Source organism: Pseudochaenichthys georgianus, chromosome 21 (genome assembly GCF_902827115.2).
Source record: "Pseudochaenichthys georgianus chromosome 21, fPseGeo1.2, whole genome shotgun sequence".
Lineage (NCBI taxonomy): Eukaryota > Metazoa > Chordata > Actinopteri > Perciformes > Channichthyidae > Pseudochaenichthys > Pseudochaenichthys georgianus.
The window spans coordinates 5,925,792-5,952,711 of record NC_047523.1 but is presented as its reverse complement, the minus strand read 5'-3'; the positions used below and the strand labels follow the sequence as shown (position 1 = coordinate 5,952,711).

Sequence of the window (26,920 nt, the reverse complement as noted above, 5' to 3'; positions counted from 1 at the left end):
ATCGTTAAACAGTGTCAAAACTTCACACGGTGCCTTCAGGGACCTGTAATCTACGACTGCAGAGGTGTGTGAGTGCTCATCAAATTAGAGGCCATTGACTAAAAGTAGAGTGTTTGTAGAAAGTGTCAATGTGTGCCGTCTCAATTATGCTTTGAAATAACTTTAAAACAACCTTTTAATTGTTCGGAAACCCTGTGCAGGACATCTTATAATGTAGGCCTAAATAATGTGGCGGTCAAGGAAAAACTCCTGTAAATACTTTTCTTCTAAAAAGTTTAAATAGCCTAAAGTGGATTTCTCTTTAAAATAACGTGGGCTTGATGATAAAATAGCTCTTAATTAGAATAGGGCCAGGCACTTCATCGTTTGATGTTGTACTTTTTTAAACATCAATACAAGCAGTGCTGTTATTTTTAATTACATTTAAATGTCAAAAATAACACATTTCTATTGTTTTCTGTATTTCCTCATCTGTCTCAGAGATGTTTTTCCCGCTAGTGGGCGCTCGTGCCCTTCGGAAGAGCTCGCGCTGCAGTGCTCTGATGGAGACACGCGCAGCACTGTGGCTCCATACATGGCTGTGCGCGAGCCTTATGGGACCCAATGTTGTCTCTTTGTTTTCATTATGGGACTATTTACAGAAACTATAAACACTTTATGCGTTGTTTGAGAGCCCATATGCTTTTATAAGAAGTACACATATGATTGCTGTTCTGTAGTGTTAGCTATGTTTTAATCGAAGTGAAATGCACCTTAATATTGTTTTTGTGTATTATTGGACTACCTAATATGCTTTGACACTTTTATGATGTCATAATTAGACACAAGTGACATTTTCAGATTGATATTCATCCACCTGCTAGTTAACTAGGCCTACGTAGGATTCGGCTGTATTTCCTCCACATTTCGCTCACCACTAGTCACCGTGCTGAACCAGTTGTCGCGCTTGACTGACAGTAGGGCTCCTACTGAATTCCCCGCCGTTGGGACCAATCAGCGGCGGCGGGGGCGGGGCCTGCTACACCAAATATTCCCAGTCTCGGCAGCTCGCAGTTACTTTCCATCCAGGTTTTGGAGCAGCACTAGGCATCATCGCTACGCTGTGTGCGGCCGTGTGGAGGACGATATCTGCAGGACCGAGCCGCGGCACTTGTTGGGGGAACCTCTAGTATGAGAACTTCCATTACAGCTCCTTTGATTTCTTTCATTCTCATATTTTACCATTTTTTTCATTTTGACCATCCGACCTCATTGTTTTGCCCTTCTCATTTTTCTGCTGCTGTCACCCACAGTTTGTAGCTCACCACCACCACCACCACCACCACCAGCAGCAGCAGCAGCATCTGAAGGGGAATATCTCTCCATTCCAGCCCCAGCCTCTCTGTCCTTTTCTCTGCTGCTGATTTGGATTTTGGCGTGCACCGCTGGACTATTACGCAGGGGGATTTATATTTTTATTGATTTCCATCTGCCGCCTGGCCCTATACTTTTTTTTCTCTGTGAGGGATGTATTACAGCGCGGAGAAGTGTGCGCTCTGAACAGGGGAGAATATACACCCGCTGCCGCTGAATGAACTACTGCCGTGCGCCTTTGCTTTTTGGAGCTCCTCTGGAGATGCTCTGATCTGGATTTGCGCATCTCCTCTGAATCGGGATATAAGCTGAAGAAATTGCCACGGTCAGCCTTTTTTTCTGGAGCGCTTGATTTGTTTTTTGTGGACATATTCGAGAAGGATTGTGCGCGCAGGCTAACCATGGGGGACTCGATGTGGAGATATTATTTTGGAGTTTTGTTTATTGCCTTCAAAGTGGACTTGTGCCGGGCGATCATCCTGGAGTCCATCTACTGGAACACAACAAATACCAAGTAAGTGGAACACAAGCCGCGCGAGCTGCTGCTGGCCCCCGCGGTGCCGAGCGCTCTCCCGTGTGTCTGCGCATTTCGTGCCAGACTCGGTTGAAAAATCATGCAATTGAATGTTGCTTTCCCCGCCGCCCATTGCCTATATGGGTAAAATAGCACGAGTTAACATGGGGTAGTTAAACATAAGCCACTCTTACATTCAGCATACATTAAGTGAAACAAAGAGCTCTCATAGGAGCGTGATTTTAAATGTAAATGATTATTTGCCTCTTCCTCACAATACTTTCCCACGACAACGATCTGTTGAAATCGAGACTCGATTACATTTTTTTGGTCAGAAATAAAAACTGTTTATAGTGGGTCGTGAGTATGCCGAGTTTCCCACAGAACCTTAATGAACTGTAAAACATCTCACATCGATCCGTGCCCGCTCTGCAGCTTCACTCCGGAGTTCCGAGAGGCATCGGGGTTAGGATACTAAGACACGCTTTACCATACAGGATACACACATCACCCTAAACGCCTGTCAAGATAAAGAAAACTGTATTTAGCTCTGAGTATGGCGTTACATCTAATCAGGTAGATTTACTGTGTGGGAATATTTACGCGCAGTGGACAGGGCCCGCTCGGTCGCGCGTAATGGAGGCAGCACACACACACATACACACGGCTCGGTAGTGTGTGCGATCCATCGGTTATTCTTTGTTTATTGGCATATTTCTTTTATATTTGTTGTTTGGATTTTGATAGTTTTAAGACAATTAATTGTGAAGGTAACTTTACGCATCGCTTCCTTGGTCAATAACAACTTGGACTACTATAATTCATATCTGACTGTAACAGGTCTGAATCAATTAAAAATAGCAGAGCTTTGAAGCTGCACTGAACTAATTAGCAGGCCTGTGTATTCATGCGGTTGAGTTTCCACTGGATAAAATATTGGATATTATTTTTACCCCCAGTATTGAAGATAATATAAATATGAGATTGGAGAGGAATGGGTCCTCGTTGTGCTTTACGTGACGGGGTGGCGACTTCATGGAGCAGCCGGGGCGCCCCGCCGGGCCCCTGGAGCTCTGGTGACGGTGTCCAACACGTTGTGTGGGTACAATTAAATAATGAATTGAGCAAAGTATATTATAAGGTGACGCACACCCTTTTAATATACCGCCGTGCGCATGCTTATGGCTCTATACACCCAGACATTCTCACTGTCGGTCAGAATCCTGCATGTAGAAGTGTCGGGTTTGACATTTCAGGATGTCTCATACACTTGTGAGTATATATTCAGAAAATAGTGCATTAGCTATGACCATTGCTGTGTAGATTAATATGAATGAAAGCAAACAAACACGGGCTCCACTTATTCTCCGCCTGTTCCCCAATCTAAAATAATCTAAACACTCCATGTGCCTCCTGAATATTCCAACAGGCCCAGAGAGGCGGTTAAAGTCTTTTATTCGAATAAAAAGATGTGTTCCTCCTCCTCTACACCCCTGCTCTCAGCCCGGCGGGGGGCGCCCCTCTTTGTGGCCGCTTCGTCACGGCCAAACTCCAACTCGCTTAATAATTCAGCTTTTGGCTCCGATACAGCCCAGAAAGCCCCTCTCTGCTTCCCTTCTCACAAATGCACACAATGGAGACGTTATGATCGTCTAACAGGTGTCTATTGTTGCATGACCTGCAGGCTGACTGCTGGACATGAACACTAACTTGTGCGCACTGGGGCCACGTCTGCGCCATGTATTCGAGTGGAGGGTCTGCGGGACACACTGATCTGTGTTCTGCATGAAGCACTCGGCCTTCGAGCCTCTTGACTGCCTCCGCCATCTGTGTCCCGCCGTGTCTGAATCCCATCGGTGACGCACTCAGTATACTTTATCTCATTGTTAGACAGACAGGCAGGTTTTAAAGGTTCATTTCGTTTTTGGTTTTCACTCCTATACTTCAGCCCACATGGCTCTGTGCGGCCGTGTGTTATATAGTGACTTCTTTGTTGTTCTGCTGTGGAGCCATTTGATGACCATTTGGCCTTATTAGAGAGACAGTGAGACACAACACCCCACATTGATTTCAGCAGGAACATTTGCTTGAATCCGACGTGTCGCGAGATCTCAGTGTGAAGCCAATGCAAAGTAGTTCACAGCAAATGTGCTTTTTTAAATGTCATGCTGTGTTTTTTTGCTTCCTGGCAAAGGTTGTTTTCTCTCGGGATCAACTCATTTTGTGCTTTTAGAACTCGTCTCGGAGAACTCCTCCATGTTGGAGCTGCAGCTCGTGTGTCATTCCACTCTTGCTTTCGTAAAAGGAGGCCAGAACCCAAAAGGGGAGCACGGTCCAGCCTCAGGGAGAGTGTTCAGGCCCGGGCCGCCACCAATGCAGAGGGCATTCCACGGAGTTAGTGTGTGCCTGCGCGCATTCTTTCGTGCTGTCTGGGTGGGGAGGAGTGCGGAGGGAAAGGGCCAGAGGGATATCATTGTTTGACCACTCACCTCTTCCTGTGGAGCTAACACTGGGTTGGAGCACGGCACAGGGGGGACAATAGCTTCAGTTGGTAGTTCAAGTGCTCTGGCTGCAATACAACTCAGCTTTTTCTCAACATATTTGTGACATTTCAAATAAAGTTATATTATTATTACTCATTAGAACAGGGGTCAAACTCATGTTAGTTCAGGGGCCACATTCAGCCTAATTTGATCGCAAGTTGTCCGGACCAGTAACATCACAGCACAATATCCTTTAAATAACCACAACTCCAAATTCTTCCCTTTGTTTTAGTGCAAAAAAGTACATTCTGAAAATGTTCACTTTGAATTAACTTTGTTTCTAGCAAACTGACAAAGAAAAACGTGTGGAAATACAACATTTGTATGCCTTAGTTTATTATTTACACATGTACATGACAACTTCCAGATCACGCTGTATTTACAAAGGTACTGCACATTTAGTCAGCGGTCTCTGGATGTGATGATTTTACATTCATTTCCACAGCTGTGCAGTAATCCTCCTGACCATCCTCCTGACACACCACCATATAAACTAAAGTATAACTATAAAAGCTTAAGTTAATTGACTATATTTGTAAATATACAATGTATACATGAAAGTTGTGAAAATTGCAGTTAATGTATTTTTACACTTTGCGCCCCTGCATTAGAAAAAGTAAGAAAGTTAGTTACAGTTTGAGATTAAGAAGCCGCTCATTCCCCACACAGCTACAGTGTGATGAATAACTCCCCGAGTGTATCATCCCCTCTTCACTGCTCGTTGAACGTCCTCATGCCTGCCCGTGTGCCCCCCCCCTGGTCACAGAGAACCCCCGTGCGTGAATATGTTTCTGCAGCAGGTCAGCAGAACGCTCCAGAACCTCTGCGCGTTCCTCCAGCTCGTCCTCCTCTTTGACTAGTCAAGGAAGGATGGATAATTCAGTCTAATGCCTTTGTGTGTGTCGGCCGGGGAGAGGATAAAGAAACAGCCCGGCTCTCTAACACACTGTGTGTACTAAGTGTGCGTGGAAGATAAAACCCACCACGGGGCCCGCGGCTGTGTCGATTAAACCTTATTGTTGTTTGCGCCTTACTACTTTATTGCCCTTGTGCATGAACCTACTACTACGGGGAAAAACAATGACCCCACCACCACCCCCCCCCCACCCTTCTGAATCTCACACACACAGACACACACACACACACACACACACACACACACACACACACACACACACACACACACACACACACACACACGGTAATCCATGTTGTAGTTGGGAGGGAGAAACAAAAGCGAGGCCTGCTTTACATGGTTTATGTAAAAAGGAGCGCTCCCTCTCCTCCACTGCAGTTCATTAAGAGATTACACAGAAGCCCCCAAAGGCCCTTTGTGACCGGGCAGTGACGGGGGCACCTCTGTGGGTCCTATTTGTGAATGCACAGGGGGGCTGTGTGGTGGTAGGGGGGGGATGCATAGAGATGCAGGTCCATCATGAATGACTGACGAGGCCTTGTGCTGAATGTAATGTCGCCCCCCCCCCTCTTCCTCGAACTACCCCTCCTCTCCAAAGCCACGCAGTCGCTCTGATTTGTCCTGTCTTCCTTTTTCCAGAGATAGAAGGATCAGTTGCTTTAATGTAGCCTCATCGATCAGGCGGGGGGGTCAAATGGAAGCAGCAGTGCACTTTAATACATATATTGTCAACAGATTTCACATAACTGTATTAGCATTCATATTAAGTTTAAATAACAAATATTAGGTTCAACTTAATATTATTGCTTTCAACTGACCTACTACAGGACATTTGACGTCATAATACATTTCATTAAAGTCAATTTCTTCAGTGAAATCCTGCACATCCAGGGTGAGGGTTAGGTGAGAAGGCTTTTGTATAACGATTCCTGTCCAGTGATGATTCAGATTGTGTAATAAAAAGAACAGGAAGTGAAGGAATATGAAAGAGAGGGAGATAGCGTCGGGCCCTGGGGGCGGCCAGGGTAATTATGTCTAGGCCTGCTCTGAACCCATAGGCCTGGATTACTGGATGAAAGGTAGCGAGACAGAACCAGAGAGAGGGCAAGGAGAGGGGGGGGGCGACAGGCGTCCTAAAAGACCCTCGTCCCCCCCTCGGCCGACAGAGGGCGAAAGCCGGGGCACGGTGAAGAATGGCGGCTGGATTAACCCTCACTCGGCCTCTTTGTCTGCCGCCTTAATGAGTCCTTGCGTTGCAGCTGGGATTCCGAGTCAAACAGTTGCTCTTGATCTGTAGTCAAATACACACACACACACACACACACACACACACACACACACACACACACACACACACACACACACACACACACACACACACACACACACACACACACACACACACACACACACACACACACACACACACACACCTCCATCATATAACTTTGGGGCCACAGGAAGAGAAACGGAGGGGAGAACGTACCGGAGGATTACAACCGGGGGAGACCACCGTGGCTGTTTTGTCACAAATCCTAGGAGATGTTTAAATAAAAAAGGCTGTTTGAGAGACGGGGAGGGAATGAAGGGGAGATGTGCAGTGACAGGGGGGGGGGGGGGGGGGACAGAGAGAGAGAAGGAAGGAGAGATCTAACTTAGTCTTGTTGTTGTCTTTTTGACTGCAGCGGTCATAACCTCAGGAAGTAGGAGTACAGTCCTCCTGCTGCTTCTTTCCGTTGCCCCACACACACACACACACACACACACACACACACACACACACACACACACACACACACACACACACACACACACACACACACACACACACACACACACACACACACACACACACACACACACACACACACACACACACACACACACACACACACACGAACAGACAGTTGAAGGTGGAGAGGGCTGCAGGACTCTGCACCTGTGTCTCAGGCCGCGGGTTTGACATTTCACTTCTTAAATGCTTTTAAAGTATCCTCAACCCTGAAATGCACAGCTCCATATTTCACAAAAGATAATATTATCCATGCGAATGTGAAAGTCATGTTCACAAAGGCAGCCATGGACCTCCGCTAAAGAGCAATCACAGTCCATGCTTTTAAAAGCCCGTTCCAAGAAAAGCTGCGAGGGCTTTTTGTTCGGAGAAAATTGCAGCTGTCTGATTTGACCGTTTCATTATGAAAAGCCTCTCAATAGTATAAAAGCCTTTCTTTCTGACGGGGGCTGAGAGGGGAGAGGCACCTGTGGCTGGTGGGGTGAGAGGTGAGCTGGGGGGGGGGGGCAGGTGGAGGGATACACTGTGATCAGAGGACGTGGAAGTCAACTTAGCAGCAACACACAATCATTTAATTCAATGTTCACTATCTAACCAGTTATTTGTATTTAGTTGATGTTGGACTGACGGACTGTTTTAAAGTAAGAGAGTTTTATATATTCATTGCATTCTACCCAGTCTATCAACATGTGTGTGACCCGTTCACAGGGAATGCACGTGTTTAAAGACACTGCGGTGTAATGGCAGACCTCTGTGAGATAAAGGCTCGTTGCTTCAGGAATATTTATGAAGGGGGGAGTTTACTAAAGAATGCTTTTTAGGGGAGGGGGCAAGTGTGCCTTAAAGCAGGGTGGGGGTCAAAGGCATTAACAATCATGAGATGGGGGTCAGGTTCCCATATGTTTCCAGCCCATCCCTGCTATCTGCAGTATGTGCAGCCTGACCTTGTGTACCTGCTGTTAGCTTCTGATGGTGCCATTGGCCAGGTGTCATCGCACAGCTCAGGGCGGGGGGAGGGGGGGCTGATGAATGAGGGTCCATCGGGACATTCTCCCTGTCTCTGGGTTTTCTCTGAGACCATCCAGCATAGCGCATATTTGCCCTCAATCAGCCTCCTGGCAGCTCCTCTTTAAAACCCCACTCAAACGGCTGTATTGGTCTTTGTCAGCAGTTATTGAATGCTTTCATTATTAGCTCTGTACATCAGCTGGCGTACACACAGGAGTGCAGAGAGGATGCTCTTGTTCCCCCCCCTGGCTAAGGTGGATCTCAGTTTTGAAAAGAACAGGCGAGAGCCATTATGCTACCGTATCGGTTGTTCTGACAGGAAATCTCCCTGTGTTGTTTTTGTGTGTGTGTGTGTCATGCAGCTAGGCTGGTGTGTTGGCTTTGTGTACACTTCGTCATGTTTTTTAACTAGTCACCCACGTGTAGCAGTGATAGCATTCATGCTAGCAGAGCAGCAGTTCCCTGGTATTGTCAGGAAGGTGACATGTGTCATGGGAAAGATTATTGATGATGACTCACTTGTTCACTATGTGTGCTTGTGCAGAAGGTGTTGGCCTGGGCGTGTGTCACATTTGACCTTTTCAAGTTTAAAACATTTTCTCTTTTAGGGAGTTGAAAATAATTCTTTATATAAAATAGTGTACCAACATAATCAGTATTGTAACTAATGATAACACCCCTAATTTAGTTTGTGTCCGACAGGTTACTATTCTAATAAAGGAGAACAATAACACAGATGACTCATGTGATGGAATCTATAAGTGTACTCAAGTACTGTACTTAAGTACAATTTTGAGGTACTTTACATTTTCTGCTACATTGTACTTCTACTTCAAAATATTGTGCTTTTACAAAAGAAAAATCCCACTTACAGTTACTTTTTACATAAATAACATGTTTGTATGATATACATTTTCCTACTTCACTATCACTTCTAACATAATAACCTGAACGCTCAGGACTGACACCGAGCGGCAAACTCTGGGGAAGAGCCGGGACGCCAATACGGAAGTGCCACACACTGCAGTTCATCTAGTGGCCAGTAGGAGCAGGCTGCAGAAGGGAGCAATTTCCATAGACTCCCATGTTAAAATGCCCAACTTTACAGCAGAAATAAACATGTTTACATCGTGATTCAAAAAACCATATTCTCTGTATAGTTAGATTCCCCGTTCATGACTACTTTGTGGGGGGTGTATTTTTTGTCAACTCATCTGTTTAATTAATATTAAGCTTTAAAGTTATGCATAAATTAGGGCGTGGTCACTTTGATGGACACGTACATGCCTCACTGTCTGCTAACAGCAACTTGTCCACTCTGCTAGGCTACAACCACAGAGGCTACAACGTTAGTTAGTCATAGTACTGTACTTGACCCTTTAGCTTTAGCCGTGTTCGTGGTGATTGTGCCTTTTAGGGAATATTGTTACAAATACCAGAAAATTAAAATGTTGTGCTGTGTGCTTGAATGTACTAACAGAACTTCCAAGAAGTCTAAAATGATAATATTATACATGTTAACCCCGTTCGCAGGTGTTTGTGTGCTTGGTAGCTTAGCTTGCTACTTATTAGCCAGCTAAGGATGTAACCCTTTATACATACATATACATTTTAGTTTATGATTCAGCCTCGGGTAAGACTTCTATAGTGTATGGCTATGACGCCCATAATGCTAAACGGGAGCAAATGTTAAAAGGGGACCCAATTATCCCAGTGGTGGCCGCCGGAGCTAACGGAGCCGCAGGGGGCTAGCTCCAGCCGGCGTCCCGGAGCTAGCCCAATGCAGCTCCGTTAGGTCCGGGCGGTGGAATCCGTCTTTTCTTAATGTGTGAATGACAAGCATTAAGAATAACAAAATATAGATAATTCTCTTGCAGATTGTCTCATTTGATTATGAATGTAATGTTTATATAGGGGAACGACACTGTTAGCAGTAACTTGGTATGCCTGTATTTCATACAGCTTAGCTTCTTAGCCTGAGCTAGCTCTGTTTACTTCCAGTTCGGAGGCAGCAGGTCCCGCCTCGGCTCCGCCTCTTTGCCCTTATTTGGAGCAGGCGGGATTAGACTCTGACGTCACAGTCGAGCCGTTAGTGGCCGACTCCGCCTACTAAGGGCTTCACGGCAACTCTGCAGAACCCTATGGGTGACGTCACGGACACTACGTCCATTTATATATACAGTAGTCTATGACTGACACACATGGATCCTGATGTGCAAAGCATGATGGGAAAGGGCGATAAAGGAGGATAGACATCTGCTGTTGTGTTGTCCTTACCGAGTACTGAAGCACTTTTAGATGAACCTCGCTAGATAAATAAAGGCCACCACGTGCTGTGCTACACACACATGCTAATGTGCACACACACACATGCACGCATGCTTTCACCGCTGTATAAACACACTAGCACGCATGAGTGAGTGCCTGCAGTCGTGCTCACACGTACACACAAGGTTAATGCACACCTTCAGCTCCACAGTGTGTGCATAGAAGTGAAGCTCCCCATTAGGCTTTTCTGAGGACCTTTCCTCTCTCTGGGCTCTAGTTCTCGCCCCCGCCCTCCCCCCCCACACACACTCACATGATAAGATGATGCCAGATGGCGCTGCGATGCATGGACATACATTCCCCATCTCTGGGTCCGTCACTGGACACACTGTGCCACCGCTGAGTGCGTCCCCAGGGGGCAGAAAATATTCACTCGGCCTAGTTAGCCGCCGCGCTTGCACGTTGTTAGCTTGCGGCGCGTGTGTGTGTAACCAACTCGTGCGCGAGCTCAAGCCGGAAGCAAGGAAGATGATGCATGCTGTTGCTGGAGGAAGGAGAAATAATGTGTGTGACTATCAAGAGTGTGTGACAGAGATGAGAGAAAAAACATGCTTCTATCATAGCTAGCATCCCAGGCTTGTTTATATATAAAACCGATTAAGGGTTGGATTTCTCCCCCCGCTATTTCATTTAGTGCTCTTTGTTAATTATGAATCGACTGTGCCTTGCCACCCGTCCCCTGTGTGGAGGCTCCCTGCCGCCCTGCGGTGGCTCTCTTTGTAGTCAGAAAAAAAAAGAAGCGAGTAAAAGCCTCACGCTGCAGAGCAGGAGAGTGTGCTGTTTGCAGTCTCATTGCTCTAATGAGAGGATCTTATCGGCCCTAATGTGGTTTATTCCAGGAGAAGAAGCCAGTTCGAGGCGCCACGCAGCCCACACTTAAACATTTGTTTTACAGTATGTGTTTATGTATGGCTGGATGGAGATTTGTGAGGGAAATAAATAAACAAACCTCATCAATTATCAGAAGGTACAACTTGTAAATAATTAAGGGTCATTTATCAAGCATTATATGTCAAACCTCTGCTGGCTCCACCCGCTCAAATGGGACAGTTTGATGATGCTCTCTCCTTTATACAATTGTAAAGATAGAGTTGAACTGTTTTTCAGACAAAACAAGCCTTGGTTAGATATAGAACCAAGGAACGGACAATAGATGAAACTTTTAAATACTTTTGCTGTTTATAAATCTGCACAATGTAATTTTTGATCAGTTAATTGTTCAATGGGGTGATTTCTTCTTCTCCCCCACCAGACACATACATGGAATCTATGGTCTATGGAATCGACACAATAAACCAAAATGGTTCCCATAGATATCCCCATCATCTTCAGTTAGTATGTGCGATGCATTCCTGTGTATTTACTTGCAGCTCTAAAAAGCCTCCAGGGCCTCCACGGTTAACACTTCAAATTGTATTCAAGCGTGGGGGCAAATTGGTTTAGCAGATAAATACAAGGTTTCACCTCCAACTGGAGCTCCAACTGTGTGAGTGTGTGTGCAATCATGCTGCGGGGGCTTTCAGCGCTCGGAGACTAAATGGCGGCATTATTTTACTTTTGGGAAGAATTTAGGGAAATACAACTGCACTCCCAAACAAAGCCCTGCAGTCCATGTGTGTTCCTGCAGCTCTTCCTGTTTATGATGTTGCCTCACCCAGTCCGGGATTTTACATTTTCTGTTTTGTATGCCAACGCCGTTTCTGCCTTTTCCCTGGCATCCGGGAAGCCTTCTCCTCATTTATCCGGTTCATCATTCCGTCGCTGTCACAATGCTGAAGAAAAAGCTGCGATTTCATCCTCAGATACGGGGTCACTTTGCACCGCATGCACACGTATACACACATCCCACCATTATCCGTCATCATCTAAAATGAATGGACCCAATCAGTAATTACCACATCAATAATTAAGCTGACTTCTCTTTTTTTGTTGAAAGAGATGGAGAGAGGCTCAATGGCAAACACTCCAATCAGCAATGCATAATGGATGAGTTATCATCAGTTTCTCTGCAGCCTACTAATATCCTCTTTCCCTCCTCTCCTTTCAGATTTGTGCCGAGCCAAGGCGTGGTGCTGTACCCCCAGATCGGGGATAAGTTGGACATTGTGTGCCCCCGTTCGGAAGCCGGGATGAATGATCCCGTGGAGTATTTCAAGGTGTACATGGTGGCCCGGGACCAGCAGGACAGCTGCACCATCACCAAGTCCGACACGCCGCTCCTCAACTGTGTCAAGCCCGACCAGGACGTCAAGTTCACCCTCAAGTTCCAGGAGTTCAGCCCCAACCTGTGGGGCTTGGAGTTCTTCAGAGGGAAGGATTACTACATCATCTGTAAGTACATGTCTCTGCCTGAGGGGGCAATAAATTAGGCTTTGCATAATTGAAGGGGAAAACAGCCTGGAACAGTTTGGCAAGGTCAAAGAACCCGGTGTTAGTGACGCACTGGATTTATGGTGGACTTTGTTGTGGGGTTTTCTGTTTCTGGTGGATAACTGGTCAAAGACAGGGTGGGATTAGTCTGGGTGTACTGCTTTCAACACTCAGGGTTGTAGCATCAGGCGTTTGATCAGTCTCTGTGGTTGATGGACACTGAGATTTACAGGAAGTAAACCGAAGTACATGAGCCTTGGGTTCAGGGGAAAGTCGCCAATGCTTAATTGGCTATCCTGTATGATTACAATCCTTTTTTTATTGAGCACATACGTAAACATTTTAGGTCCATCTCAAGGTATGCTCAAAGTCCATTCAAGGGAATTCTGTTCTTCTTAAAGATGTTCCTTATGGAATTTGCTTCTGGCATAAATGAAGCCTGGAGAAAGATCCAAATGGGAGCATTAAAGCCAGACCATTCCAAGTTGTAGGAAAAACTTTGCCCGTCAGAGAGTGAATGTTTAACGCGCTCAGACCGCAGCGCTCACTCTGTCATGGTGCAGGTGCGGCTGATTGCCTGTGATGTACTAACGTCGCCCTGGGAGGGAATTGTGATCGGGTTTTAGCGACGGCCCCCTGGTTGGAAACATGGGAGGTGGACTGAACCATCTGTGTGGCGCTGATAGGGGGTGTGCCGCAGATAGGACCATCTGTGAGGCTCTGCCACGGCCATCTGTGAGCTGTCACAGTCGAAGGAGGCCATCTTTTTGAGTGAGGAGAAGGAAGCGGGGAAGAAAAGAGAATTGAGGGAGGAGGAAAGAGGAGGAGGAGGAAATACTGACTCCAAACAGTCTGCGGGAACAGGAAGTTGAATTCAGCAAAACAAATGGTACACACGGTAATTGTATTGTACGCTACATGTCCCACTTTAAACCGTGCGCAGAAGCAGACTCCTGTGGAGGTAAGGTTCCTCTGCGCTCCACAGAAGTCCCGCAGAGAGATCAGTCAAACAGCTGTGAGAGAAACCACAGACGCATTATTCTCAGTCAGTCCGACCTCAGTTAGTTTCAAACTACACAAGCAAAAGGCTGCTGTCACCAATGTGTCATAGCTGCAGGATATTTGCATGGGGGGGGGGGGCTGCTCCTGCTGTGTAAGAGTCTAACAGCTGCTTTTGTGGTCTTGCAGGTAAGACAAGTAGCTATGTTGGAGCAGTCTGTGTGTGTGTGTGTGTGTGTGTGTCTGTCTGTCTGTCTGTCTGTCTGTCTGTCTGTCTGTCTGTCTGTCTGTCTGTCTGTCTGTCTGTCTGTCTGTCTGTCTGTGTGTGTGTGTGTGCTAGGACTACAAAGGCTTCTGAGCCAGACACCATCGCCCTCCGCTCCTCTCCCTCCCAAACGCTGCAGTTAATTATTGATGAGCTGGTGTTTGCTCTCTCTGGTTCTCCCGGCGCTCTGCCTGCGCTCCTGCGGCTGAACGTGATCGCACTGTGGTGGATCGCAATCAGAAGACAGGGTTACGTTCGGGTTAATGAAGAACATGTCTAAGAAAAAGCAGCGCGGGTACATTTAGGGGTGCACGGGTGAGGGCAAGCACACACTGATAACACCCTGTTCCAGGAGGCTGGAGATGGAGCAGCGTCCCTGTGCACACACAGCTGTCGCGGTGCATCCAGTCGTTTTCACTTTGCATCGATAGAAGCTATTTCTCTCCGTGGCACAGCTTTAGCACACCACAATATTCAATCTCCCAGCGCCTCACGTTGAAAACCTCTCATCTCCATCGACATGCCGAGTCGACACGTTGGAACAGAAAGAGCTGTGCAGAAGTTCAATTCGGAACTTTAAAAGAAGGGTCGGAAAATTCAAATGTTGCACTTCTGGCAAATTCCCTTTTCCATCGACATTCACACCCCCCCTCTCCGTCATCCCGCCTTGCTTCACATCTACCCACAATGCTAATGTGTGGCCCAAAGAGGGGAGAGGGAGCTGTTTCTCCAGCGGCATATGTCACGTTTTGCTATTAATTGCCTCTCCTTGGCCGGCTCCGGCTCTGGCTCCGGCTCTGGCTCCGGCTCTGGCTCCGGCTCTGGCTCCGGCTCTGGCTCCGGCTCTGGCTCCAGCTCTGCAGCTTTGGAACAGCCCTCTGCAGCTGCATTGTGGCCATCACTGGATCTGTGTGTGTGTGTGTGTGTGTGTGTGTGTGTGTGTGTGTGTGTGTGTGTGTGTGTGTGTGTGTGTGTGTGTGTGTGTGTGTGTGTGTGTGTGTGTGTGTGTGTGTGTGTGTGTGTGTGTGTGTGTGTGTGTGTGTGTGTGTGTGTGTGTGTGTGTGGAATCAGTCTGATTGTGGTTGTTTCTACCTTGCAGTGAGCCAATGTGTGCATCTCTGCCTATGACTGCGTGTGTCTCCGTGGCAGAAGGGAATACAAGATACATATTGGCCTGACTTGCCCTGTGCAGCTCCACCTCAAAGCATCTCCATCTTCTGTGTGTGTGCTTGTCCGACCCCCCCTCCAGTAGTCCTGTCCGAGATCCATCAGTGTGACACAGCCTCAGAAAGTTCACGGCGAGGAATTCATTAGTCTTTTGGAGTGAGCACTCGATACGTAATTAATTAACCGGCGTTTAATCCTCCATTACTTCTCACAATGGCCAAGGCCCCCACATCAATGCTGCGGATCTGAGTCTCAACCAATTGGATTAGCGCTGCCTTGCATTGAGTATTGTGCCAAGGCTAGACCTAGATTAGATGAGTATTTCACACACACACACACGCACACGCACACGCACACGCACACACACACACACACACACACATCAAACCCATCCATTGAAGCAATCAGGCCTCACTACTTGCCTGTCTCTTCCTGTACTATCATAAAGAGAAGACAGACGGGCAAGAAAAAGACGGTTACGTGTGTGCGTGCGTGCGCGCGCGCGTGTGTGTGGGTGTGGCTTTGCAAACTGCATATTGTGAGTTTGCGTGCACAGCTGTATATCTGCAGATTTCTGTCACTGTGATACACGTGGGCGCGTTTGTGTATGTTGTGCATGCGCGTGTACTTCGGTGTGCCTTTTGAAAGCACAATGCTGCTCCAGTGGAGAGCAGATGAGTTTGATGTGATTGTTTGCGGCAGCACGGCCTGCAGGCGAGGACGTAGTGAGCTGGATGATTACATGAGCTAAAGAGGGAGAGAGAGAGGGGTCGAGGAGGGGGAAAAGAGAAAGGAATGAATACGGAGGGAAAGGGGGCAGAAAGAGTGACGACAGCGAAAGAGAGCTAACGAGAGCCAAAGGGAACGGGGCAGAGGAAGAAACGACGAGCTAAAGAGGGCAGGAGAAGGACAAGCTGAATTTACAGTCGGAGCACACGAGGACATTTCATCAAGATTGTAATCAACCTTTGCCTCAGTCGCAACCGAAACATAGTCCCGTCTTGATTCCCTGCTGATTGTCGTGTGATCTGTGAGAGGGACATTCCTCTCATGAAATCAACATGCCATTTTAAAATGCGCTTTCATGCATTTTCTGATTTGTCTGATTCAGACAATCCGTTCTTAATTCAGCCCAATACATCCAGGCGGCTGTGTTAGATTGTTGGGGACCGTGTTATCATTACGATAAAGGGAGACAGGATTATTATACTCTTCTAAAAACTCTCAGACATGCTAAATCATAATGTAACCACTGCTGAAATGATGGAGTGAAGTGTTTTTAAATGATGGATTTTAAATGTTGGTTATTGGTTTTTGGACAGCTTTGATTATCCGGGGCGACCCAGCTTTGCCCTGGCCTGTTTCTGAGGGTCACCGGGGTCCTGAAATGCGGAGGCGCCTCTGTCAGAGGTGATTAGGGCACACGGTGATGAGGGGTATTAACCAGCCCGTAACCCCAGCGCTGTGGCGACAGCTCCGCAGCAACACGATGGATGGCAATTAATGCTCAGAGTTTAGATCATAGCTGCCTTTGTCTCTTCTCTTCCTCTTTTCTTTCTGAGGAAACATCCTCACTCTGTCCATCCAATCATTCTCTAATTCTCTGGCTGTGTGCAATACCTCTCTTCCTCCCTCTCTTGCCTCTGCAGTCTCTTGTTGCCATGCCTCAGCTCTGTTCCATTATGAGGGAAAGGCATTGTCTTTATGCAGAAGCTCATTGTGTATTAATTAAACCCACAGAATTGAGCAATTTAAGCGAAGCCCGCTTTCAAAGTCTATTTTTCAAGCTTTTCAAGCCTCTGTATGAGATATTATCATTTCCTATTTGAACGCTGTGAAAATGCTTCGTTCTTAAAATGCCATAAAAAGGTCATAACGTTTTCCCACCACAAATTAAATCATATACTTTACTATTTCAAAGAACAAAAAAAGACACAACCTCATGTGTGCTATGTTAGCTCAACTACCCTTTGCCAATCTGAAACTAGCTCTAAATGCTAGCACAGCTATCTGTAGCATTTGTCATGCTAGTTACAAGAAATGAAAGCATATGCTTAACTATTTTAAATAAAAAAAATGCTAACACCTCTCTATGAGTGCTATGTTAGCTCAGTTACCCTTTGCCAATCTGAAACTAGCTCTAAATTAGGGTGACCATATTTTGATTTCCAAAAAAGAGGACATGCTGCCCCCAGCCTCGAGATACTTGATGATACTCAACGTTTATTCAAAGATGCCTTATTGTTTTAAAGTATGCCTCCTCTGTATGGATATAAAATTATTATTTATATTATTTTACTGTATATAACACAATAATATCTCTCTATAACCAAAGACACACCAAAATAATAGCTCTCTTTTCAAGTCTTACTGGACAACCATAAATAACAAAATATATGAAATAGTAGAAAATAGAAAATCCAGCTTTAACAAATAATCTCTTTGTATCTTGTCAATGTAAACAATAAAACAGTAACCTCACAAAGATACTAATCCAATTATTTTAAAAGTGCACTATGCAGTTTTGGATTTCACATTTGCATAATTGCCATTAGTGAACATAACATAACATTTGATTACCTAAATCAAACCAAACACATTTTGAGGCACCATGAACCAAATATAAGCCTACTTTAAATGTTTGTAAACACAATTCCAGGCCCCTTCATTGTAAACAACCACAGTGAAACGACAACTTTTCACATATTTCTAGCTTCTAGCTAACAGTTTTCTAGGGTCCCAATTTAAAATTAAAAGTTTAAAGTTTCTCTCCCACAGCTACATAGCTTTCTCTCTCTGCATAGCTGCATACTTCAATCTTCTTCATCCTGCTTTTCTTCTTCATCCTCCTTGTCTGCCCATCGATATTTAGCTGTGGAGCTGATCTTTCCCAGCAGTTTTCGGTTGCTCAACAAATCACTACGCTTGTGTGCCAGTAGTCCCTTAACTTTAAGGGACATGAAGTGGTTGCTCTTGCGTTCAAGAAGAATGGTGTGGATGCTGTTCATTATTTTCTTTACCTCCATAATGGAGTTCTTCTCCTTTTCCATGTCTTGAATGTGGGTGTGGAACGCAGACATGAGTGAGTGCATGTGCCACAGGTAGATCTCACTGAATTCGTTTTCAAAAAACTTCTTGATCACTATGGGTGGTTTTTGCTGAGACAGAAAGAATGCCTTTAAGGCTGGAAACATCTGTATCATCCTCTAAATGCCTGGGAACAATGACAGCCACCTTGTCTTGCTGTGAGAAAGCATCCTTCTGTATTCAATGTCAACAAAATCACAGTACTCTTCAGGCTCTCAGTGCGCACAGTGTAAATGTGGAAGTTACCCTTTGCCAATCTGAAACTAGCTCTAAATGCTAGCACAGATATCTGTAGCATTATCTTGCTAGTTACATGAGTAGAAAGCAGGAGCTCTGCATATTTACGTGGATTGCAGCACACTGCCTTTAAGACAGGGTGATTTTCCACTCTCTTCATTTGAGAAACAGCAGAAAATGAAGTTAGGTAGCGTAAATTAAATTAAGGAGGGTGAGGACGATTGGGAGTGGGGGGGACTGCCTTGATGTATGTTTACGGAGCAGGGGTGGGATTGTGGTTTGAGCAGCGGCGAGCCGTCAGGGCCCTCTAGGCCCTCTCTAAGATATTCTACCAAATAATATTTAAAAACATTAAAAATATATATATTTTAGTTATACGTTTTTTTTCACGAGGGAAGGGGTGGGGGTCAGAGGGTATACAAGTCACGGCTTGCCACTGGGTTTGAGCGTGCTTTTTTATTTATGCTAGTGCTAATGTCACAGGGGACTGTAACACACACACACAGGCTGGCTCAAAGTGGGGACACTCCCTCGACACACTTTTACCATTTGAAGCTATACAATGTGTGAGGTTAAAGTTGTGTGTGTGAGAGTGCTGGATAAATGTGTATATATGGAGTGGACCCACTCAAGCTGTCACTTTGGTCTCAAGCGGTACTTTGTCACAGGCGGTGAGTGATTCTTCCTGATGGCCTTTCCCCCGGCTGCGGAGTCTTGCATTAGTGCGTTAACGTGTTTGTGTGTATGGGAGCATGTGTCGTCTTCGGCCCCAACACGCCCATATCTACGTCCTAGTGAGAAAATAGACTGTGGAACTCACGGTGGAGATGGAGAGCAGAGTGAAGGAAAATCAGATGTTCTCTCTCATAGTTTCTCTCTGGGAGGTCACACAGTCTGAAGCAGTGGGTTAATCTTTCTCACTATTTTTCTCCTTCCCCCCCCCCCTTAAGTAAGTCTTATCTAAATGCGGCAATGCCAGCTATGTTGACTAAATCCATTTGTGAGGGTCTTGTATGACCCACCCCCCCTCCTCCAACGTGTTCCCCAGCATTATGGATTAGCTGGTTAACTCTAGCCAGCTAGTCTGTCAGCCTGGCCTCGTCTGGCTGGGCCGAGGAGGGCCAAGCCATTCAGCCTGAGCCCATTCAACAATCACATTCTGTTTCAATCCAAGTCAGGCTTTCTGGGACTGCAGCCTCGGCATAGTGAGTGTGTTCAACACTGCATCTAAAGGGGAAGGAGCATTTTTTTCTGGCTTCTCTTAAATGTCAAGAAAATGTTGCAGCCAAGCGGGTAGCTTTAAAAAAGTCTTGGCAAGGAAGATGTTTCTTTTTTCCTGTTGTGAGTGTTGATGGATGTGTTAAGCGATGTATAGGGAGCAGAGGGAAAGAACAAGGCAGGAATGAAGGAGGCGCCACAGACATAAACACACCTTCTGTTGAGCTCACAGCCATGTGAACTCCGACCTCTCAGGCTTGTGAGCGTGCATGCACCTCGACGCCTCAAAACGCACCGTGGCCGCGCTGATCGCTCCGCAAAGTAAACATCGTCGAGGTGGTTAATGACACCCTGCAGGATTGTTCATTTCACGTGTGTGTGCTAACAGGTTTATGAAATGAACACACACACATCATGCACGCACACACACCCAGGGCGCAGGAGCACAAGCCTTTAAGGAGCTTTGTCTGTAATGTGCTTTTCGGTCGCCACTGAGAAGCCATAGGTCAGCCAGAGAAGGAGACAGGGGGAGAGAGGAGACGAGGGAGGGAGGGAGGGAGTCCTTGTTAACATGCTCTTTGTGTCCGCTCCCATCACCATCTTATTGAAGCAAAGGGGTTTCGGATCAAAATGATTGGGAGCTGGGTGGAAAGGAAGGAGAAAAAGGAAAGGGGACAACATGGAGGAGGAGAAAGGAAAGGGGACAACATGGAGGAGGAGAAAGGAAAGCACATCTCCAGGTTTCCCCAGCACCTGCCTTGATGGAGAACGAAGGGGAACATAACATATGATACATACATTAAACAGTACATCATTTAAAACAGGGAACATCTAAAACGGTAGAAAACAGTTTGTCCAATTGAAACACTGACAAAGATAACCTTATGAATTAGAACGATGTTCTGAGGCATAGAAAGACATTGCGATTGAAATGGAATGTGTTTGAACTTGGCCGGTAACAGTCCCTCCATACAATCTACAAGACTTTCATTTAATCCTCTGTGAAATAAGAAAAGATGTGCAGGGGTAAAGGGGGTGCAGGGAAGAAGGCATGGCCGCCCTGGAGAGCTGGAAACTGGGGATGATGGGGTGTTGTTCTGGGAGGGTAAAGAGGAGGAGAGACTGGAGAGGAAGCAGAGGGGCGGGGAGGAGGTGTGGGGGGGGGGGGTCAGTATGGTGAATACGGGCCACTGCGGGCTGGCGGAAAGCCAAGCTGCTGAGCCCTGGCAGCTCGTTAGCCTCTGTGTTACTGACCTGATAGACCACAAGCCCCCGCCCTCCTCCCCCCACCCTGTGTCCTGCAGTTCTGCCCAGCAACCTCTGGGGGCAGCACAGATACAAAGCAGAGAGGCAGAGCAGCAGCTAATGGATTTAAAGCAGCTGATTGAGCTTTCTAGGGGGGGGGTATTTGAAAATGGCAAATAACTGTATTAGGTTAGTTGAAAGCAATACTTTTAACTTGATATTTAACATTAATGCTTCCATTTATCTAATCCCGTTATGTGAGAGCTGTTGACTACATTTCATTCAATTCAACATTTCAGTGTTTTCAGTGTCTAGGTTTATTTTATCAGAGTGCAGTTTCACATCATCTGCTCACCGGGCCCGTTTCGTTCCTCCTGTCACGTGTGGGCCGTCCTGCACCCCCTCGAGATCCCCGGCCCCCAGACATCTGCCCCTGTCCCTTAAACGCGGTGTTTAGTGGAGCACTGCTGTTCTGTCCTCTGTTTATGTGCTTTTGTAGCTCTTTTAAGTGATTTCCATCCAAGGGCTATTGAGGCCTTTATCACCTCCCTCTGTTCCCTTCATTTCACCGCCGTCCTGGAAAAGTGCCCTATTTCTTATTATGTCTAACAATTCCTCATCCCCTCCTTTTAATATATGTTTTCAAGTCGTCAGCAGGTTCTCCCTCTTTACGCCTGGCAGCCAGTTTCAGATCTGAGCATTTGAGAGGCTTTTAAAAATCCCAAAGTGTGTTCTTTAATGAGCGGCTACCTCTCTCTGGAGTGTCGTTAGCGCAAATGCACGACGCACCGCCACATTTCCTGCGGCTTGCCAAAATGGACGCTGTCATGGCCGTCCCCGCGTTGCCTCCGTCCCTCCCCTCACCTCACCTCCCTTAACTGCCTCCTTCATGAGGCCCATCAGCACAGTTAGAGGTATTACAGTCAAAATGACTCATGCTAATTGACTTTGGGGACGAGGTGACGAACAGGTGAATTGTGATCTCATGAAAGGGGATATGACTCATGTCCTGCTCGGCAGAAGGCTTTCAGTGCCTCTGTGGTCTTTGGGAAATGGCTGTTTTCCCGAGATAGACTGAGGCAGACATAGCAACACCATTTCCCCCGCACTGCCTCTGTACAAGATGCTGGCAGTGACAGCTCACTCTGACCTCTCTCTCTTTGCCTCCTGCAGCTACATCTAACGGCACCATGGAGGGCCTCGACAACCAGGAGGGGGGAGTGTGCAAGACCAAGTCCATGAAGATAATCATGAAAGTGGGACAAAGTGAGTATTGTGTTATTGAATTACGGTTCACGAGTGCCTGCAGGCGTACGCATTCTGCCACAATGCAGCGCCGGTACATTGTGCACAACTGGGCAAGACTCTGAACATGCCCTAATAAGGTCATAGGAGGCTGTGCAGCATACAGCTCCATCGTCTCCATGACACCTGGGGCTGCGAGGGGGCAGGGGATGTAATCTAGCGGAAGCCTTATGCGCTCAAACACACACACACACACACACACACACACACACACACACACACACACACACACACACACACACACACACACACACACACACACACACACACACACACACACACACACACACACACACACACACACACACCATTGCGTATGCCTGCATGCACACAAGCACCAGAAGCATCTGCTGCTCTCCGCGCTCTAACTCGAAGGCTTTCTGCACACACATTGAGTTTCGAGGCGGTATGCTCATGAGTTATGACCCTGTACGCGGGACTCCCACACACACGCACAGCTCGCCCCACACCAGGTCGGACACTGTTCTTTATTATAGCGATAATATTCATAACTCAGTTGCTCGGCTGCCACCCACAGTGGTTATATCCCGGGGTTGGCCGGTCGTCAGCTCCAGTGCTGCTGCGAGTGGCTGAAGGTCAGGGAAGGAATGGCCGCTGCACTCGGAGGAAGGAGAGAACAGGTGCTGAGCAAGATCTGAGCCTCCTGTGTAGGAGCTGCCTGCCATCGGGGCTTTATTAAACGTAATGTTCTACTTAGTGTGGCTTCGGTACCGTTGGGCTTGGGTTCATCGCGGTGGTTCTAACAGCAGATGCTCAGGGAATTACTCGTGACTGTCTGCACAACACAGGTCCTGGTGGACGTGTGAGATACATTTAGAAGCAAATGGACCCATTGCAGAATCTAAAAACAACCATTAGCTACTCTTAATAGTCGATTACAGTCATGTCTGGGTCGTGAAGAGCCAAATGTACATTTGTTTCTAAGTGGATCTAGTCAAAGAAATGTACACTGTTAGGAATATATTGTTGTATATGTTCATACCAAGTTCCCTTTAGTGTGTTTCCCTGGGAGTTGCATGATTGAGATAAAGAACAACCTTAAAATGAAACTAAATTCTTATGTCTTTTTATTTCAGATCCCTCTGACCCTATTTCCCCCAAAGACAGCCCCACCAGAGTACCCTACTCTCCCAAGAACCCAGATGGCAAGGAGGCCTACAACCCCAACGAGGTGCTGGAAAAACCAGGTGAGGTCCCACACACACACGTGCATCTTTAATCCCAGGAAATTGGTAATTGAGTGAAGGACTTATCGAAACTATTTGACATTTAGTGCGTGCGTTTCTTTGGCCTAACGAAAAGCAGATAGCGGCAAGCAAGCGTGTGTGTGTGTGTGTGTGTGTCTGCGCGAGTCACTGAGGTGTGCATGTGAAAGTGAAGGAAAGAAAGGTCAGCAATTCATCAGCCAGTAATTGAATGTTGCCCATAAAAGTGATAGGCATCTCCGGCCTCTCGAGGACTCAAGGTGTCTCCCTGCTGCCTCGGTCCCGCCTTAACCCGCCGCGTAAGGGACATTTTCAGGGAAATGATCTGATCGTTGTCTGCCATCTTGTGAAACCACCTGCTCTCAGTACAGACGCACGCTTGTCTCTACAGCCAATCACAGCCCAGACGGCGTGCAGACCGCTCTTATCTCGGCCTATTATATTGCAGTAAGAAATCTCCAGGGAAGCAAATCTGACCGGCAATTTCCTCAGCGATCTGTGATTAGAAATAAAGAACAGGAAAGGCAAAGAGAACAAAAACACCTATATGTGGGTTTGGGAGGGCGACGTCCTCCATATCAAATGCAATGGCAATAAATTAGAGAAGACATTAACATATAGCTTCACCGACGGAATAATAAACAGAACAAAGGAACGTGTAGATGCACACTTAAAGAATTAGCCTTATAGAGAAAAGACAACATCTGATTTACATCGTCCTTTGCTCCCTAAACCTGCCTACATGAGCAGTCTCTCCTGGCTCACTAAGGGCGTGGCATCGCCTCAAATCTCACTGACGTGGACAGATCTGCCCCCCCCCCCCCCCCCGCCTGTTAAATCCATGCTGGCACCGCTCCCTGCCGACATCAGCACCTTGCTCTCTCCTTCTCCCGTCGTCTGCCTTGCTTTTTTAATGTCTCATCCCTCCACCCGAGCACATGGGCGTCAGAGTGCTGGGCAGTGCTTCTGAGGCAGCGTAATCCCCTTGTAAAACAACTGAAGGGTCTCTGCGTTGGGCTGCCTGCCATCACGTATCCATCCCCCCATACACCACCGCAGAAGCACTTTGAGGCCCTCAGGAGAGCAGGAACCAGACGGGGAGCCTCAGTAATCCCGCCTGCCCGGGGGACGTGGTCCAGCCCGGGAGAACGGAACACACCCGCCCCCCCAGGTGCTGGATGGGAACCAGAATGTCCATCGCAGGGAGTCAGAGCCCAGCTCGGCTTCCTCATTCATGTCCCCTGACGATCTCAAACATGTCTCTCTTATGTTCGTCCCTCTGAGGCTGCTAGCTAGTTACTTTTGATGCCTTTCAGAATGCAATTGATCTAAGTGCCTGTATCTATCTCAGCCATTGTATCTCCGATCAAACTGCGCTCGCCCGACTTTCAAGGTTGCAGTCTTCACCGCCTGAATTTGAATAGCCACCGATCGAATGTGACCTTTATACAAAAGCCCTCCGTAGGAAGGCTTCCCTCTCAGCCACGCTGCTGCCGGCCACCTTTTCTGTGGCCTGATGACAAGATGCTGAGGGATGAAAGGGAGCGGTCGAGAAAGCCTGTGGAAAGCAGCTTCCTTTTCTTAGAAGGAGTCAGTAAGCTCAAACTGAAACTTTTCCAAAGCGATCCAAAAATCATGCCGACTTCCAAACGTACCAAACATTTTCTCTCAAATTCTTTTCTTTGATGCGGCCAGGAGCTAGGTCTGTCAATCGTTGCTCCCTAAAAGCCCCTTTCTGTGGAGGTCACATGAATAGCTTGTGTGTGTGTGCGTGTGCATGTGTGTGTGTGTGTGTGTGTGTGGATGCAGAACGCTTCTGAGTAGACACAGCTGTTGTGCATTTGCGTCTGTTATTATTGACTTTCCTCACTTGTCGTTGTGAGTCAGCCAAGTGCTAAACCAGGAAAACCGGCCTAACGGCTAAGCATCCAAACTACTTTGAGTTCGCCCTGATGCATGTTGTGTTGATAGAAGTGCGTGTCCTCCCTGTACTCACCCTGGCTCCCCTCTGTCTCCCAGGTGTAGCACCCAGAGAAGGCACCGGCGACGACAGCGGCGGGAAGTCCTCGGGCGGCATCGCCTCTGACGCCGCCATCTTCGTGGCCATTGCTTCGGGCAGCGTCATCCTCATCATCATCATCATCATGCTGGTCCTTCTGCTGCTCAAGTACCGGCGGCGGCACCGCAAGCACTCGCCGCAGCACGCCACCACGCTGTCTCTGAGCACCCTGGCCACGCCCAAACGGGGCGGAGGGGGCGGGAACAATAACGGCTCGGAGCCCAGTGACATCATCATCCCCCTCAGGACTGCTGACAGCGTCTTCTGCCCGCACTACGAGAAGGTCAGCGGCGACTACGGCCACCCGGTCTACATCGTGCAGGAGATGCCGCCTCAGAGTCCGGCCAACATCTACTACAAGGTCTGAGGCGGACTTTTAAAGCAAGAGAAGAACTTGAACAATCCCGGGCAGAAAAGCGGGTTTTTAGTTGGCACCGCCGGCATGCCTGCAATCACTCTTTCTCCCTCCTCCTCCTCCTCCTCCTCCTCCTCCTCCTCCTCCTCCTCCTCCTCCTCCTCCTCCTCCTCCTCCTCCTCCTCCTCCTCCTCCTCCTCCTCCTCCTCCTCCTCCTCCTCCTCCTCGTCTCTGATGTTTTGTCACTACTTTTTCTTTATTGCTGATACCTTGTGGCTCCGGTTTGGTCCCAGTCGGTGCTGACGGGGCAGGTGGAGGGAGCCGGAGAGAAGGCTCCTGCCGCCCCTGCCCCCGCTCTCTGGGGGCTCTTGGGAAATGGAGGACAAATCTCTTTTTTTCCCTCGATGCTGCTCCCGGTTTTGTTTTGTGCACCGCAGCCAGCGTTTTAGAGGAACTGAGTGTTGAGGGGTCGGAAAGTGAAACGGATGCACAGCTTTTCCTCGGACAGAAGGACGGATGTATGGATTGGAAGGTTCGCTGGCAGGAAGTTTTGACACACATTTACGAGAGACTACTGCTTGGAAAAAGAGACAAAAACCAAGCGAGGAGGAGATGCACGAGAATCCGGGCTGACCATGAACTCACAAAACGGTCGCCCTCCCTTAATGCCCACTAGCCGGAGAGACTCTTTGCGTTCAGCAGTCGGACGAGGATTCTCACCCCGATTCCTCTCCGGGACTTTCCTGACTGACTCATGGAGATCGCCCAATCACCCTGCCACACACATGCTCACCATCACATAAACACACATTCACCCACACACACACAGACACACACAGACACACTGTCTCACCGGTGAACTGTTTGGGTTTACGTGTGGATTACACCATTCTCTCCTCATTCCCACGTATGTTTTTCAGAAAGTCACTTCTT

The 26,920-nt window shown here is 47.4% G+C and overlaps 1 protein-coding gene across 1 annotated transcript; it reads left to right on the top strand.

Annotated features, from left to right (window-relative positions):
• The first annotated feature begins 1,074 nt into the window (after positions 1–1,074).
• Positions 1,075–26,125, top strand: efnb2a (ephrin-B2a). The gene is made up of 6 exons (XM_034110122.2): positions 1,075–1,168; positions 1,293–1,867; positions 12,502–12,785; positions 22,216–22,308; positions 23,445–23,555; positions 25,593–26,125. The coding sequence occupies exons 2-6, from the start codon at positions 1,755–1,757 to the stop codon at positions 25,997–25,999; spliced, it is 1,008 nt and encodes a 335-aa protein (XP_033966013.1). The 5' UTR covers positions 1,075–1,168; positions 1,293–1,754; the 3' UTR covers positions 26,000–26,125.
• Positions 26,126–26,920: the final 795 nt, after the last annotated feature.